Here is an 18,081-nt window from a genome sequence, read left to right as displayed (position 1 = left end):
TCGAAGAGTGCTAACTGCCACCCCTCTCTCAACACTATCCTGAAGAAACTCCAGGATTATAGGAACAGAGGTAGAGGATACATGTTTCTGTTTGCACCATGAACAAAAGATTTTCCATACGTTTGAGTAAAATTTTCCTGGTTACAGGCTTTCTGCTTAGGGGGAGGGTGTCTAACTCTGTCCGAACAACCCTTACTCTTTAGGATCTGGCGCTCACTATCCAGGCCGTCAATTGGAAGAACCCTGGCTTGGGGTGAGGCACCAAACCCTGAAGGAGATGATCTGGAAGGATCAGAAGCTTCCAAGGCGGTGTCACCGTCAGGATTTTTAGGGTTGCGAACCACACCCTCCTTGGCCACTAAAGTGCAATAAGGAGGAGATGGCCCCATGACTGGCTGAGCTTCTGGAGGACTTGCATGTTTAACGCCGGGGGAGACATATGCCAGCCTGAACTGCTAGATCTGCAACAAGGCATCTAGGCCATCAGACACTCTCTCTCAGGATATCGAGAAGAACCTCCTTACTTTTCTGTTCTTGCCATTGGCAAGAAGGTCTATTTCTGGCTTGCTGAATCGTACCAAGGCTTGAAAGACCTTCGGGTTCAGATCCCAATCCCTCTGTCTGATCGGCTGGAGACTGAGGAAGTCTGCTTCCTGGTTGCTTGTGCCGTTTATATGAACCCGTGCTAGGAAAGGACCTTCACTTCGTCCCAACCCAGGATATCTTTGGATAGGTCCAGTAGATGTCTGGATAGGTTTCCACCCTGACGGTTCAGGTAGGCCACCTTGGTGGCATAGTCGGAGCTGACCTGAACATTCATGCCAGAGATACTGTTCACGAAAGCCTTCAAGGCTTCGCCTACCGCTCTTAGTTCCCTGGAGTTGGACGAAGACTGTCCCAAGGACCTTGGGCATCCCCAAGTGAGCACCCCACCCACAGGAGCTTGCATCTGTGACCACTTTTAGGGGGTCCCACTGGACCCAGGGCCTGCCTTCTTGCAGACTGCTAAGGGTTACCCACCATTCTGGTGAGGATATTACCTGTAGAGTGAGGACTAAACTTTTGTCCAGGGATTTTTTCTTTATGTCCCAGGAGGACAGAAGGAAGGACTGCAGGTCTCGAGTAGAACTGTGCCCATACTATGGCCAGGATGGCTGCCGACATCAGACCCAGCACCCTCAAGACCTCCCTTGGGGAGCTTGAAGGCGACTATCAGGTCCCACACTACCAGGGCTATCTTCGCACCTTGTCCCTTGGTAGAAAATTTTCCACCACATAGCTTAAAAGCGTTTTTACCTGCTTCGGCTTCAGAGAGGATTTCTCTATGCTCACTATACAGTCCAGAAAGTTCAGGGTGGTGATCACCCTCCCCGTGTCTGCCTTCACCTGGACAGCAGAAGGACCAAAGATTAGACAATCACCTAAATAGAGAATCAGGGATATCCCCTGAAGGTGCAAGAGTGCCACTGATTCTGCTAGGTTTTTGTAAAAATTCTTGGACTGGCTGCTAGTCCAAAAGGAAGAACCCTGAACTGCTCTGGACGGTTTCTTCCCTGATTACTATTGCAAACCTTAGGTATGTCAATGAATTGGGACATGCAAAAAGGCAAATTGAGGTCCAGCGTAGTCATAAAGGCCTTTCTCAGGGGATTCTTGCTTACTGAGTAAATACTCTCCATGGAAAATTTTTGTACTCCAAGATTTTGTTCAAGTTTCTGAGGTTTATAATTAGGCGGTATTTTCCTGAAGGTTTGCGAACAAATACGTGGGAGTAAAATCCCTGGTATTGTTGGCTTTTGGGTACAGGCACTACTACCAATGTTCCGCCAGCTCCTAAACTCCTTCCAAGACAGCTTCCCTCTTCAAGGGGTCCCGAAGAAAGCAGGTTAGGGTGATCATTTGTGGGGGGTCTTGAAGATAACTCCAGGTGAAGGCCCTCTCGTACTAATTGGCAGATGTAGGAACTGTCTGAAATTTTCTCCCACTGGGAAGCAAAATGTGAACGATGGCCCCCTACCCTGGTCCTGGCATCACTTGGTTTCTTTAGTGCTGGTGCCTAGGGAGGAAAACAGCAAATTGCTCCTTTACAGTTGTGGCCAAAATTATTCAACCCCCAATGCTGTAAAGGGGTTTAGGGACTATAGTGTACATTTGGAATTGTATTCAGAATCAAATCCTACAAGGACGTTGTAACTACCCAAATGCAACTAAAATGACATCAATTGTTTATGTAATACAGTAGTAAATGGTTCTTATGTGGTTTCTTCATTGCCACAATTATTCAACCCCTTAAAGACTACCACTCTGAAGAACAGAGGTTCATACAGGTGCTTTCCATCAGGTATTGAAAACACCTGTGGATGTCACCGAGCAGCAATCAAGCATAATAAGCACCAATTAGGCAGCTTTAAAATGACTGTGATACTCAGCTCCTTCTAGACATTTACTGGTGTGGTTACAAACATGGTGAAGGCAAGAGAATGGTCCAGGAAGACAAGAGAAGAGGTGATTTCTCTTCACAGGAAGGGCAATGGCTATAAGAAGATTGCAAAGATGTTAAACATACCAAGAGACACCTTAGGAAGCATCATTCGCAAATTCAAGGCAAAGGGCACTGTTGAAACGCTACCTGGTCGTGGCAGAAAGAAGATGCTGACTTCGACTGCTGTGCGCTACCTGAAGCGTAGAGTGGAGAGAAGTCCCCGTGTGACTGCTGAGGAACTGAGAAAAGATTTGTCAGATGTGGGTACAGAAGTTTCAGCCCAGACAATAAGACGCACACTGCGTAATGAAGGCCTCCGTGCCAGAACTCCCAGGCGTACCCCCTTGCTGTCTCCAAAGAATAAGAAGAGTCGACTGCAGTATGCCAAAAGCCATGTGGACAAACCACAAAAGTTGTGGGATAGTGTTCTGTGGACTGATGAAACAAAATTAGAACTGTTTGGGCCCATGGATCAACGCTATGTTTGGAGGAGGAAGAACAAGGCCTATGATGAAAAGAACACCTTGCCTACTGTGAAGCATGGTGGAGGGTCAATCATGCTTTGGGGCTGTTTTGCTTCTGCAGGTACAGGGAAGCTTCAGCGTGTGCAAGGTACCATGAATTCTCTTCAGTACCAGGAGATATTGGATGGAAACGTGATGCAGTCCGTCACACACCTGAGGCTTGGGAGACGTTGGACCTTTCAACAGGACAATGATCCCAAGCATACCTCCAAGTCCACTAGAGCATGGTTGCAGAGGAAAGGCTGGAACATTTTGGAGTGGCCATCGCAGTCACCAGACTTAAATCCGATTGAGAACCTCTGGTGGGACTTAAAGAAAGCAGTTGCAGTGCGCAAGCCTAAGAATGTGACTGAACTGGAGGCCTTTGCCCATGAAGAATGGGCGAAGATACCCGTAGATCGCTGCAAGACACTTGTGTCAAGCTATGCTTCACGTTTAAAAGCTGTTATAACTGTAAAAGGATGCTGTACTAAGTACTAAGATTGAATGTCACTTGGGGGTTGAATAAAACTGATAATGCTGTGAGCACAGAAAAGACATTTGTGGTTATTTCATTATAACTGTTATGTTATATTTGTCTGACCTACAAGTGCCTCTTTAATGTAAATGTAAGCAAGATGACTGAATGATCAAAAGCAATGTCAAACTGGCCAAAACACTCAATTTCAGTGGGGGTTGAATAATTTTGGCCACAACTGTACCTTCACCTCCCATTGTCCCATTTCTTATTCAGTTCCTTGACTCTCTGCTGGTTCTTCCCTGAGGGGCCATGAAAAAAAAAACTCTTAAAATTTTTCCCTCTTGGGTTTAAATGGGAAATTCTTCCCCTTCTCAGAGGACCTGCAGAACATATTGTCCAGCCCTGGACTGAACAGCAGGAAGCCTTCAAAGGGGAGACCACATTGTTTACCTTTCAAAGTCACCTTCCCATGCTTTAAGCCAGATAGCCCTTCTGGCTAAATTAATGAGTGCGGCTGTTTTAGCTGAGACTTTAATGGCTTCGACCGCAGCAACCGCCAGGTAGGCTACTGCCTTCCCCATCACAGAGGGAATCTAGCACTTCAGCTGACTTGGCTCCCTGTGACAGGTGTTTGGTCAGTCTTTCCATCCAAAAGTCTATTTCTGGCAATGAAGGTTGCTGCCAGAGCTGGGGCCATGGCAGATGTGTTAGCCTCCCATGCCTTCCTTAGGATTCAGACCTTCGGTCCATCAAATCCTTAATGCTCCCTGAATTCTCAAAGGAGAGATCAGACCTCTTGGTAACTTGCAACATTGCAGCATCCAACTTCGGAAGCCTAAAGAATCTATCTTCCTCCTCCTCTTTAAAGGGAAACCATTTCCAAGTCTTAGGTTTGACGATTCTCCTTTCAGGATCCTTTCATTCTTGAAGAAATAAATCCTTTAGGAATTGGTGAAGGGGAGCACCCTAGCAGGGGAATTTACTAGGTCCATATACATTTTCACCTGCGCTGAGGTCTCCCTGGGGGTTTCTGGTATTTCTTCAGTGGTGTAAACTGCCTGAAGGAGGCCCTCCAAGTCTTCCAGCAAAAGGCGGTACCTGCTAGGTTTAATTTCACCTGCCTCACTACCCAGATCTAGGGTCCACCTCCTCCCCTGAGCTGTGGTCTGATTTAGTCTGACTATCCAGCTCTCCCTCATCCCTGACTTGGGCTGGAGGATTCATCTGTAAAGACTGGAGGAATAAACTGGGGCCCCCTCTGGAATTGAGGCTTTCCTTTGAGGATGGCCCTTCCCTAGGGGTTAGCTCCTCTGGGCCTGGGCCCTTCCCTAGGAGTTAGCTTCTCTGGGCCTGGGCCCTGTTTGAAAAGACTGGTGGGCTACCATCTCTGCTTGCATAGATGCTAAGAAATCTTTCATCAAGCCTGAAGCCTCTTTCTCTGCCAGCTGGTTAATGCATCTATAGCAAAATAGTTTAGGATGGGACCTAGTCAGCTTCTCCCCACAAAACCCACATTTCCTAGAGGAGCTAGAGCCCCACAGGTACAGAAGGCGGTCTGCCAGGGGCCTCCTGGGTTCCGCTTAGGGATTCTGAAAGAAAGAAAAAGTAACACCAATTGCTTATTCTCTCTCTCTCAACCCGGTCTGACCAGGGTGACCCGACATGGTCCATCTGGGCCTCCTCTCCCCTCCGAGCACTCCCCCTCAAGAAAAGCACTCACCAAGGCTCAAGTTGAACTTGGCCGCAGTCATCGATGCTGCCATCCCTTCCTCCTTCTCCATTCCAGAACGAGGCTTGGAGTGTACGCACTCCTTCCTACTTCTTGCAATCCACTGAGCTGGAACCATGTAGGGAAAGGGAGAGACAGCATCCAGGCAGCATTTCAACACTACAGCAATGGTCACACTCCCCCTGAGACCGGAGCGCTGGTGCCAACTAGGAGAGACCTGTGAGAAGGAATGAGCCTGCAGGTTACTTCAGCCCTCCCTATGCCTGCATCACATGGGTACCATCCAACCCTCCCTGGTCTTCTGGTCACAAAAACAACAAATGTTCCATTGTAGGGAGAAACACAATCCATCCTGGAGGGGAAGGGAGGGGACTATAACATCTGTAAACGGATTGTTTCCTGTTGGGAGGAGCCTCTCATCTCTCAAGCCTGCCATCCTGGAAGGTGATAGAATAATAATAATGTTTACATATAGGAGAGAAATGTCAGAATTAATCAGGCAGACAAAGTGGTTAATACTCTGTCTTTGCTCTACATGTCCATGAACAGCTCTTGTTCTGCCTCTATCCTCTCAGTTACAATCCTCTTCCCCTATGCCGCTCAGCCATGTTCAGTACCATCCTACCCCCCACTATATGATCAGTTTACAATCCTTCTCTTTCCACAACTAGTTCTAGGCAGATGGACCTAATAATACATGTCCATATGAACATTGTCTGACTGGGCATACTAGGGTGTTCTGAATCAATCAGCAGTCAAAAACCAATCAGCCTGCGTTAACCCACTCATATAAAAAGGAACATGTGCCAGTTTAATATATAAAAAATCTAAAATAAATGGGACCATAAAAATGGAAAAGATCTACAATTCTGTACCATTAAAGGCACCACAATGCAGACAAATTGTCTTCTTGCGACATTTTTCTGAAGTTTTCTTCTTTAAGCCTCTCTTCTGCAGGTATGTAAGACCTGGCTTCTTTAGGTAGTCCAAAAACTGTTTTCTCTCTTCGGAAGTCAGCATGATGTGGGAGCAGGTTTTACAGATCATCTAAAAAGTAAAAGCCAAGTAGGATGAGTTATCACACTGTCCTTGTACTGTATGAAAACGTTAATTACAACCAGATTTGTAAAATTACCATACAAACTGGCCGAAAAAAAGGTTTGTTTGCTTTAATGTCAGAAAAGACATCTAGCAGCTTGTTTTGGAAGGTGAATTCTCCACAGCTGTTATTCTTTTCCTCCTTTCATTACTTAGATACTCCAGAGTCTCAACAAAAGTAACAAAGATAGATCAGCTGAAGAAATAGTACTAAAATTTTGGTAACTATGAATAACACACTTCCTGTCTTTAGGCTACGTTCACTGACTAATCTGTAAAGAAGGGAGCAATGGCTGCTCTTCTGACATGGATTACAAGCATAGCCTCTTCTATCTAGGAGAAGGGAGGGGGTATGGGGGTGGGAAGTTAATAATTAGCAAATAGAACACATTTCAACAAGATCCACAGGTATTTCATCTCCATGATGAAAATGTTCTTGATATGAAAAACAAATAAAACAAATGCCACATCTAAGGTCTAAGCAATATACATTTTTTACTTTTTCTAAGTGATCACATGCCCTCTGTTCTCAGCTGCATAAGGAGCTTAGAGAGCTATCAGAGGAGAAACAGCAGGACACTGATCTCCCCAGTGAATGGCTGTGCAAAGGGGAAAGGGGGGAGTTGGGGGTGTCAGTAGAAGTCTGATCATTGAAGAAGAGCAAGCTGAGCTCTCAGCACAGCTAGAAAACTGACCACGCTGTGCTCTCCTGACTAGTTTAGTCAGTTTTTAATAGGAAAGCAGAGGAACTGGCAGGACCACCAGGGATTTCACACAAAAGAAGCAATACAAAGAACAGGATACTTTTTTCATACACGTTCATGGTACAGCTGGCACATATCAGGCACAGCACAGCCATCCAGAGCAGTGTGCTTATAGTGAAGTATCAACACACTGCCCCCCAGTAAAACACTCCCAGCACACAGTTAACCCTCTGATTGCCCCTCATGTTAACCCTTTCCTGCCCAGTGCCATTAGTACAGTGTCAGTGCTATTTTTTTTTTTTTTTAGCACTGATCACTGTATTGGTAATGTCAGTGACATCAAGGCAGTTCCCCCCAGTGTTCGAACTCCCGCCCGATTGCTGCCATTACTAGTATATATATAAAAAAAAAAAAAAAATAATTCCAGTATATATACCGCCATTTGTAAACGCTATAACTTTCACATAAATCAATTAATTTACACGTATTGGGATATTTTTTTTAGCAAAGACATGTAGCAGAATACATTTTGGCATAAATTTATGACAAAATTATATTTTAAAATTTTTTTACTGGACATGCTTAAACCACTTGCCAACCGCACTATAGCCAAATGACGGCTACAACGCGGTTGTCCAGTTCTGGGAGGGTGTCATATGACGTCCTCCAAGAACGCACCCCCTGGCAATCTCCATGATTGCCGTGTACTACGGACACAGCTGATCACATGATGTGGTAAAAGGCCAATCACAGCGGCCTTTTACCACGTGATCAGCATGTCCAATGACACAGCAGATCACAGGGTAAATGCAATTGCTGGTTATCGGCTGCACTTGACAACGTGAGGAAAGTGCTGCCGATAACCGGCAATTGTCAGAGGATGGATCAGCACTGATGATCAGTACCCAGCAGTGCCACCCACAAGTGCCCAGCAGTGCCACCCACAAGTGCCACCCAGCAGTGCCAGCTCATCAGTGCCGCCTTTCAGTGCCACCCATCCTTGCCACCTCATCAGTGCCACCCATCCTTGCCACCTCATCAGTGCCGCCTATCCGTGCCCATCAGTGCCGCCTATCAGTCTAGCCTCATCAACGCACATCAGTGAAGGAGAAAAATTAACTGTTTGCAAAATTTTATAACAGAAACAAAGAAAAACGTTTGATTCAAACTTTTTGCTCTTTTTTTGTTTGTAGCGCAAACAAAATAAAAAAACACCCAGCGGCGAGTAAATACCACCAAAAAAAAGCTCTATTTGCGTGAAAACAAAATGATCAAAAATTTCATATGGGAACAGTGTTGCAAGACACTGCAATTGTCATTAAAAGTACCCACAGCGCTGAAAGCTGAAAATTGGCCTAGGCAGGAAGGGGGTATAAGTGCCCAGTAGGAAAGTGGTTAATAGCAAAAAGTAAAAAATATTGTTTTTTTCCTCAAAATTTTTTTTTTGTTTTATAGCACAAAAAATATATTAAAAAAAAAAAATGCCCAGGCGATCAAATACCACCGAAAGAAACTTCAATTCGTGGGGAAAAAAAAAAAAAAAAGACAAATTTCATTTGGGTGCAGCGTTGCATGACCACACTATTGTCAGTTAAAGTAATGCAGCGCCGTAATACAAAAAATGGCCTGGTCAGGGCAAGTAGTTAAAGTGGACCTTGGAAGGGAAAAATAAACAAAAAAACCCCAAGGTTTGCTTATTACGTAGCCCTACAACCCCTGAATGAAAAATGTGAATTAAAAACATTAAAAGCCAAAACCTTAGCAGAAAAAATCCCCTTATATCTGAGGCTCCTGGGGGCTCTTTACACCACTAAACCTGGTTGCAAGATATTTTAAAACTGTGGTTTCCAAAATGCGTGAGAATGGTTCCTGCAAGGCATTCCCATGGTGTTTGGAATCCTTACCCTTTCCAGGACTAAATGAGAATCTTGGGTATGAAGCAAGTTTTTCTCTCTCTTTTTTTTTCTTCTAATGGTTAACATTTTTTGGCAAATAGAGCAGAAAATAAATGCAATTAATTAGAAGAATCTCACCTGTAAAATTCCAATGACAGCTTTAAAGTATCCTACATGGAAGCAAGGTAACTCCAAGTCTAAGTAACCGTAGTGACCCAAACAATCCGCCAAGTTTTTCCCACAAGTCTGGCAAGGTCGATCCTTCTCACTTGTACCCTGAATTTACAAAGTTAAAAGTCAGAAGTCTATTATATATTTATGTAGCTTTAAAGCTGAGCTTGTGGCAAACAAATAAGTACACAGGTGAAATACGTACAGGTTATGTCAAAAGATTTGCATTTATTCCTGATATTTACAGCACAGCCAGCCTGGAGATCTGACTTCTCTCTACAAAAGTTAGATAATACAACAAGGTCTGTTTCTTGTCCCTACCCCTGAATTCCTGCAAGGAATGCATTAAAGTTACACTAAACACACAACATATTTAATTAAAAAAAACAAACAAAAAAAAAACACACGCACGATGTATTACACGCTGCTCATACTCGCTCAGTCACTATGGGATTAATTTCCTGTATTCTGCAAAAAACTGGTTGATCCCGTTGTTCTCCATCTCTCCCTTCTGCTCATGTCCCCAATGCATGAACATTTTCTCCCTATCACATTTGAGCAACCCATCTGATTATGGAGTCACACACGTGGGTGTATACACAGTCAATGACAGCCCACGCCTTCCCTCCTCCTGCATTCCTACTAAACAGCTAAACACAACGGTGGTGGGATCTTACATCTTGATGTTATTTCCGAAAAATAATACAAATTTGATTTCAAATATATATTTGCAGGGATTTTTTTTCCCCTCAGAGAATGGGTGCATGCAGGAACTCCACTTTTTTAAGTTCCTTTTTTTTCTCCGCCGCCCCTCCCCGCCTTCAAGCACCGTTCCCTGGTTCCTCCACCCTCTACCCACCTCCCAGTACTGCCCCATTTGGAGAATACAGAACAAACTACCACTTTGTGGCACCAATTAATTTGTACAGGATTTGTTAACAAGTAAAAATAGACCCCCCCAGCAAGAATAGATTCCTCAGCAGCAATACCACCTGAGCAACAAAAGGCCCCCCCCCCCCCGGTGGCAATAACAGATGTCCCAGCAGTCAGCATCAATAGACTCTCTAGTAGCCAGCAACAATTGTCCCCCAAGCAACAATAGGTTCCCAACCAACAACAATAGACCTCCCCAGCAACAACAGACGGCCCCACAAAAATAGATCTTCTCCAGTGACAATAGATCCCCAGAAGCCAGTATCAATAGATCATAGAGCACACCCCAATACTCCTTGCCATTAGATACACTCAGTGCTGGAGGAGCCGGAAATGTGTTTCTCCGTATTCCTGCTGAAAAAAAAAGCCCTGTATGTTGGTAGGATAATTTAAAACAGTTTAATGATAATTAGTTTTACTCTGTATCCCAAAGGCTTTTTTTTTTTTTTTTAACATGTGACCATTAGCAGAGGACTAGATGCTTCTCCTGTTTATGTTTCCTGCAAACAGACTGGGAAAGAGTTGGGTAATGTGACAGGTGTAAATCAATCAGGAAAAAAAAAAAAGGTACTTAGACGTATTTTTTAATTAAAATAATTACAGTGGCATCATCCATATACAGAAAGAGAAGGGACAATGTAAATTAAACAGTGTTTAGTATCACTTAACCATTTGATGACCGGGCTATAGCTGAATAATGGCTACAGCACGGTCATCTAATTCTGGGAGGAATTCATATAACATCCTTCAGAACCGCACCTCCCACACAGTGAGCTCTGTGATCGCTGTGTTTAGCAGACACAGTTGATCATATGACATGGTAAAGGGCCAATTACAGCACCCTTTTACCACGTGATCAGCTGTGTCCAATGACACAGCTGATCACAATGTAAATACAGTTACCTGTAATCAGCTGCACTTTCCTCATGCTCTCACAACGTGAGCCGGTAATCTGCAAATGTATTTAAAAATCAGAGGCAGTCCAGTGCATCCCCCAGCCCCAGCAATGTCAATCAGTGCCACCTGTCAGTGCCTCCTATCGGTGCCAGTCAGTGCCATCTTAACAGTGCACGAGCGCCACCTCAACAGCATATCAGTGAAGGAGAAAAATGACCGGTTTGCAAAATTTTAGAACAAACTAAGAAATTTTTTTTTTATCATTTGTTTATAAAAAATTAAAAACCCAATGGTGATTAAATGTCACCAAAGAAAGCTCTATAGGTCTTAAAAAAAAATGATAAAAATTTAAGTGTGTGCAGTGTTGCATGACCGTGCAAAAGTTATTCAAAGTGCGACAGCACTAAAAGCTGAAAATTGGCCTGGGCAGGAAGGGGGTGAAAGTGCCCAGTAGGCAAGTGGTTAAGGTAAAAAAAAATTAAGCTTTATAACCGCTTTAAGCTCTTGGTTAGTTCCCCCGAAAAGGGATATAGTGTGCAGGTGAAGGTCACCAGTCGATCTATAGACTGATCATTTCTTTGTAAGTGGGCAAACATTCAAAATCAGAAGGGGATCAAATACTTATTTCCTTCACTGTATACAGTGGGTAAAATACTGTAAGTATTCAGCACGTCACCATTTTTCTCAGTAAACAGATTTCTAAAGGTGCTTTTGACATGAAATTTTCACGTCGGTAACATCCAATGCAATCCATACAAAGATACCAAAACAAATACGTTCAGCAATTAAGTTATGTGTAATAAAATAAATGACACAGGGAAAAGGTACTGAACATGCTAACTTAAATTTATTTAATACTTCGTACAAAATCCTTTGCTGCCAATGTCAGCTTCAAGACTCCTCCTGTGCGGAGAAACTAGTCGCATGCATTGCTCAGGTGTGATTTTGGCTCATTCTTCCACAGTCTTCAAATCTTGAAGGTTCCGTGGGTCTCCTCTGTGATCTTTAGTTCTTTTTATAGATTTTCATTTGGATTCAAATCAGGTGATTGACTGGGCCATTCTAGCAGCTTTATTTTCTTTGAAACCAGTTAGGAGTTTCCTTGGCTTTGTGTTTGGGACCATTGCCTTGCTGAAACGTCCACCCTTGTGTCATCATCATCCTGGTAGATGGCAGTAGATTTTTATCAAGAATGTCTTGCTACATTTTCTTCATTCATCCTTCCTTCAATGATATGAAGTTTGCCAGTATCATATGCTGAAAAACAGCCCCACACCATGATGTTCCCACCTACAAACTTCACTGTTGGTAATGGTGTTTTTGGGGTGATGTGCAGTGCCATTTGACCTCCAAACATGTATGTGTGTATTATGGCATCCAAAGAGTTTAATTTTGGTCTCGTCTGACCAGACTATATTCTCCCAGTATTTCACAGGCTTGTCTAAATGTTGTGCAGTAAACTTTAAACAAGCTTCAACATGCTTTTTCTTCAGCAATGGAGTCTTGCGTGGTGAGCGTGCATACAGGCCAGGGCAGTTGAGTGCATTACTTATTGGTTTCTTTGAAACAATTGTACCTGCCAATTCCAGGTCTTTCTGAGGCTCTCCAGAAGTGGTCCTTGAACAACTTTTCTGACAACTCTCTGCACTCCACTGTCAGAAATCTTACAAGGAGAACCTGGTCATGGCCAGTTTATAGTGAAATGCTGTTCCTTCCACTTCTGGATTATGGCCCCAACAGTGCTCACTGGAGCATTCTGAAGTTTGGAAATCCTTCTGTAACCAATGCCATCAGTACGTTTTGCAACAATAAGGTTACAAAGGTCTTGAGAGTGCCCTTTGCTTTTACCAATCATGAGAGGTTTCCTGTGTGACACCTTGGTAATGAGATACCTTTTTATAGGCCATCAGCTGAGACAGAACCAGTTGATATTAATTTGCTCTGACAAGGGGCACAATTGCTTTCTAATTACTGATAGATTTCAGCTAGTGTCTTGGCTTTCCATGCCTTTTTCCACCTCCCTTTCTTCATGCGTTCAATACTTTTTCTCCCGTGTCGTTCCATTTTATTACACATAATTTCTGAACTTATTTGTTTTGGTTTCTTTGTATGTATGGATTGCATGGGTTTTTACTGACATGGTGAAATTTCATGTCAAAAGCACCTTTAGAAATATATTTTCCTAGAAAAAAAGGTGACGTGTTCAATACTTATTTTACCCACTATACTGTATATACACATTTTTTTCACAGGAAAAAAAAAAAAAAAAAAAAGGGAAGATTTATTGGAAGTACAATTCAGAGGTATATATGCACTTTTTAAATGGTTGTACTGGCACTTGAGTATACAATTATTTATTTCTTATTTGTTGTATAATATGGTATAAGCTAAGGGTTAATTTTTTTTTTGAGTGCTGTATCTTTAGATATTATTTCAGCAGCTTATAGAAGGTGGTAGGATTAGGAGCATGGAAACCATCATATAGATCTTTTACATACATACTGTATATCATACAATCAAAACAGTGGATCAACTACAGTGGGACCACCATCCCGCTCCCTTTTGAACTGCCTGAATCAATAAACAGGAGCCAAAAGAAAATTCCCATAGTGCGTTCTTGTATTTAAAGGTTTCACCATAGGTGATGCTACTTGTAAATGCTGCAACTGCAAGCCACTGCCCCACCTCTCCACCTCCTCCAGAGGTGGAAAGGTGGAGCAGTGAATGCATTAATTGGGGCAGTGAATGCATTCATTCAGAAAATGTAAAGCATTCTCTAAATGGTGCCTATGCTGAGTGGCCGAACTACTGTGTTCACAATGCATCAGGCAGCCTGCTCATCATAGGACCCGAAGGCAAGCGGAGATCCTTGAAGTAGCATTGCCTATTTCAATGATTTCCAGCTTCCATCGGCATCAGCCAGGTATGTTATTTACATAGTAATATTGGTCCAAGCTGGATGTCAGCACAAGCAACTATACTTAATGATAAAACACAGATGTTACAATAAAACCAGAAGTCCATACTGACATACCATGCGATGATCCAGTACTCCATAAGGCAAAGGTGTACGACTGTTGTCTTGGCTGTAAAGGCTCTTGCTTACCACCTGAATGTGTGCCTGCTGCCTCATTTGCTCTGCAGACTTTACTCCAAAACAAATGTGGCTTCTGGAAACAAAAGACCAAAAGAAATAGTTCATTTCATATCAGAAGCTAAACTGATACAAATATTAAAGCTGAACAGCTAAACACACAGAAGATATACATATATGTGAGCCAAAGTATTTGTTTTTCTCTGCATTCAAAGATTTATACAGTTCTGCCCCGTTGCACAGCCCTGTCTAGCAGGCCAAAAGACTTGATATTTCTCCTGCTGCAGTTCAGTAACACTTCTAGGTCTTGTCCCTCCCCTAGTTAGTGAACAGTAAAAGAAGCATATCAATTTGCTCAAATCTCTGAAACCCTCCTCGCTCCCTCTATCAGCATACACATTGCACTGCAGTACAACTTAATGGCTCCTTGTGCTGCTTCTTATTCCTACAGTCGGCACTCTGCTGTACAAGGACTGTGAGAGGCTGATACCAAGTGAAATTAGGTACTTCTTCTGTTTGCACAAAATATGTATTTTTGAAAATGCTAAATCTACTTTCTATGTTGCACCCTGACCCCTTACTGAAAGTAAACAAACATTTGCAAGAAAAGAAAAAAAAAGGGGAAAAAAAGAAAAAAACATGTCAGCAGAGGGGAAGATAAATATACTAAGCTTTCCTCCCTCTGGCTTCTGTGGTGCAGGTGGTGATGTTCTCCTTCAAGATCCCAGAGTGCAGTCCAGTTCCGGGAGCATCTTTCCAGAAAGATTTTAAGTACTTCCCAGATCACGTAGGAAGGATGACATCACCTCCGCATAGGCATGGAGAGCAGAAGCAGGGGTGGCGAAGGAAAGTATACCATTCATCATTTCCCCTGCATACTGCTTGTTTAACCACTTAAGGAACATTACGTCCTGGCTATAACAAGATCACAGCTGCTGCAGCTGCCATGACCTTGGTATCATTTTCTTCAGCCAGCGATCAGCTTTGTCTGTATAAGTGATCCTGGTGGGTTCCAGAGCCACCCAAAGACTGATATGGGCCTGAGAAGGTAACACCTCCACACCGGCTACCATGTATCCCAGGTTCTGCTGCCCCTCCTGTGGGTTCAGGATGGGAATGGCAGGTGTCAGTGGCAAGATCAGAGGGAGGACAGCACACATTCACTGCCTGATCTCCCCTTTGATGAACGAAGCCAAAAGTGACAAGGATTCCATTACTTCTAATCTTTGGACTGTCATTCCTCTGATCACTGTGTGATCTGTGCTTCATCAGCTTCAGTGGGATCCATAGGTGATGTTAGGGGTGCAGTAGAGCCCGATGCCTCCATAAAGATGACTTTTCACTTTCATTATGCTATCACATAGGAGGCTTGTAGCAATAACATTGAGTGTATTAAATTGAAAAAAGTTTAAAAAAAAAAATAAGATGACATTAAAAAAATATTTCTTAAAACCTCGCCCCAACGTTCACACAAATACACGCACACTTGCTCACTGGGTGCATATACGTGTGAAAATGATGCCCGCACCACAAGTTCAATTTCCCTGCAAATTTTGGTGCAAGAATAATAATTCTAGGGCCATCATTTGCTGTTCATGCTAAATTTACATGATGTAAAGGCTTTTATTGTGTCGGCCTCTGTCAATTTTGGGTACCATAGTTTTCACCATTACACGGGCATGTGCAATTTTAAGGCGTAGTATATTTGGTATCCGTTTACTCCATGCAAAAGCATCTTTTTTTTTACCAAGAAATTGTGTATTATATTGTTTTGTGTGCACTAAAATCATTTTAGTGTATTTTTTTCCAAAAAAAAATCAAACATTTGCACAAATATCATGCAATGTAAACATTTGCAACTACCTTTTTTTTTTTAATTCAACGGGGACCGGCTTTAAGAAAATATATAATTATTTGGGGGTTTTGAGTAATTTTCTAGTCAAAAAATTGGATTTTTTTTTATCTGTTAAATTATTTTCTTGAAATACATCACAAGACATCCATATCCATTACGATAGATTTATGCTGGCACATTCATGCAAAAAATAAAGACATTAAATCCCCTTCTAGGCATAACCCCTCCCATCCAAGCATGGCTTCAGTTCTTGCAGCAAGGAATGAACCACAAAAAACACTTTTCTTGTGAAGGAAGGATTTTAAAACAAAAATCCTATTTTCTTATCCATTACGATAGGAATGTCCTAAACGGGAGCTACTGAAGCCCAATGATGAACAGACCTGAAGTACCAAACACTCCTGGTTGAATCAACCGTCACCACAAAAAGCAAAACTTTGCTCTTTGGACCAGAAGCTAGAGAAAAAAAGCTGATGGATCCATTGATAAATTGTACATTTGGAAGATGCGTGACCCTTCCTTGAGCCTTCAGAAACCAGAAAGTGGGAATCCAACTGACAAAGTCAACTTCAAATAACTCTTGACAGCACAAACCTCATCCAAGGTGTGAAGAGCCTTGTCCCCCAGCATCAGAGGCTTTGGACAAGAAGACAGCACCACAATATCCTGATTAGGATGGAATATAGAAACCACCTTGGATAAGGACGACTGAGTCACGATGGAGCACCAGAAGCGGTTCCTTACAGGGAAAGGGAAGTCAATTCCAAAACTCTCCAAAATTAAGCAATGGCAACCAGAAAAATAACCTTATGAGTCAGAAGGACTAAAGGAATATCCCGTAAGGGTTCAAATGGAGATTTCTGTAAAACTAAGTACCAGGTTGATGTCCCACGGAGTCAACAGAGTCAATAAGTGGAGTCAGCGGAACAATCTGTGTGATCCCTCGTATAAAGGCATGCACCAAGGCACCAATTTGTATATAGGTCCCTGAAGGACCTGTATAAAGGCATCCACCAATTTGTATAGGTCCCTGAAAGAAAACTGCCATGGCCAAAATCTGCCCTTTAAATTGTACTCAAGGCCAGTCTTAGATCAACTCCATATTGAACAAAAACCAGGATTCGGCCCACAACATACCTACAGGGATGAAATCAAGGAGCCTCACACCACACAAAACAAGACTTGAGTCCCGTTGTAAATCTTCCTTGAAGCTGTCCTCCTACACTTTAGACTCCTCTGTCTCTTAGGACCCTGGCTTCAATAGCCATGCTGTTAATGCCAATAACTGAAGACAGATGCAAGATTGACCTTGTGACAGAAAGCTGGGTTGATCCGTAAGGGTCAAAGGATCTTCTGCCAACATGTACAATATGTCAGAGTACCACATGATCCTGGGGGGCAGTCAGGATCACCAGAATTCCTTCCACCCAAATTGAACCTGGATACCAGAATCCCTTCCACACGTCAAACTGGTCAGAAGATTCATATCCAGGGTTGCCCACCACAGACAGACTGGACCATTACAAGAAGGCCCTTCAGCTGCACTGACCAATTGCCTTCAATTTCAGGATCCTGTTATACAGTGTATAAATCAGAATCACATGGGTGGGAACCAACATTCCTCAAATTGCAAATAACAAAAGAGCCCTACTATGTATGGGACTTTGATGGTGCCTAGGTCTATATAAACCATACACCACTGTTAAAATGCAAACATTTATTCAAATTATTTAAAGCCCAACTCTGGGAAATTTAATTTTCTTTCTAGGGAAGAGGAGAGCAGAGATTTACTTACCTGATCCTCCCAACACAAGGCCAGTCCAACACACCAAACCCCCCCCTCCAGCTCCAGCGGTCTTAAATAGTGGACTGTTCCTGACGTCATCAAGCTCCGAGCAGACTCCGTAGACCAGGAACAGCCCACAATTGAACCATGGGGGATTGCCATTTTCCGGAGAATTGAAGGAACGGGTAATTAAGAGCTTTCTGCTCAACCCTAGACAAAATGGGCAGATGACACATGCAGTGCAGGCAAAGCCCCACTGAATGGGAAAAAATTTTGGTTGGAGATAGGCTTTAAGACATTAAAAGTCCATCACATTCTGGCCAAACATGGCTAATTTGTGAATCCACAATAAATCAGAATGAATTGTTTCACAGTAGATCATTGACTTTCCCACTCTGATATAAATTGCTGATGTTTTTGATCGCACCCAGGTGATTTCAAAGACTTTAACTG

At 42.9% G+C, this 18,081-nt stretch overlaps 1 protein-coding gene across 2 annotated transcripts in view; it reads right to left on the bottom strand.

The window, feature by feature from the left end:
* Positions 1-18,081, bottom strand: part of POLR3A (RNA polymerase III subunit A) — a 117,535-nt gene that overhangs the window by 94,820 nt on the left and 4,634 nt on the right. For both annotated transcript variants that reach the window (XM_089682537.1, XM_089682538.1), the window contains exons 2-4: positions 13,928-14,063; positions 9,031-9,168; positions 6,071-6,242 (exon numbers count right to left, since the gene is read on the bottom strand). In XM_089682537.1, coding sequence (XP_089538663.1) covers positions 6,071-6,242; positions 9,031-9,168; positions 13,928-14,063 — 446 coding nt within the window. The remainder of the gene's footprint in view (positions 1-6,070; positions 6,243-9,030; positions 9,169-13,927; positions 14,064-18,081) is intronic.

This window comes from Staurois parvus, unplaced genomic scaffold, assembly GCF_062004578.1.
Source record: "Staurois parvus isolate SC_StPar_1 unplaced genomic scaffold, SC_StPar_1.0 ptg000291l, whole genome shotgun sequence".
Taxonomy (NCBI): Eukaryota; Metazoa; Chordata; class Amphibia; order Anura; family Ranidae; genus Staurois; species Staurois parvus.
The sequence above is the reverse complement of the archived record's forward strand: the minus strand, read 5'-3'. Positions and strand labels throughout refer to the sequence as shown.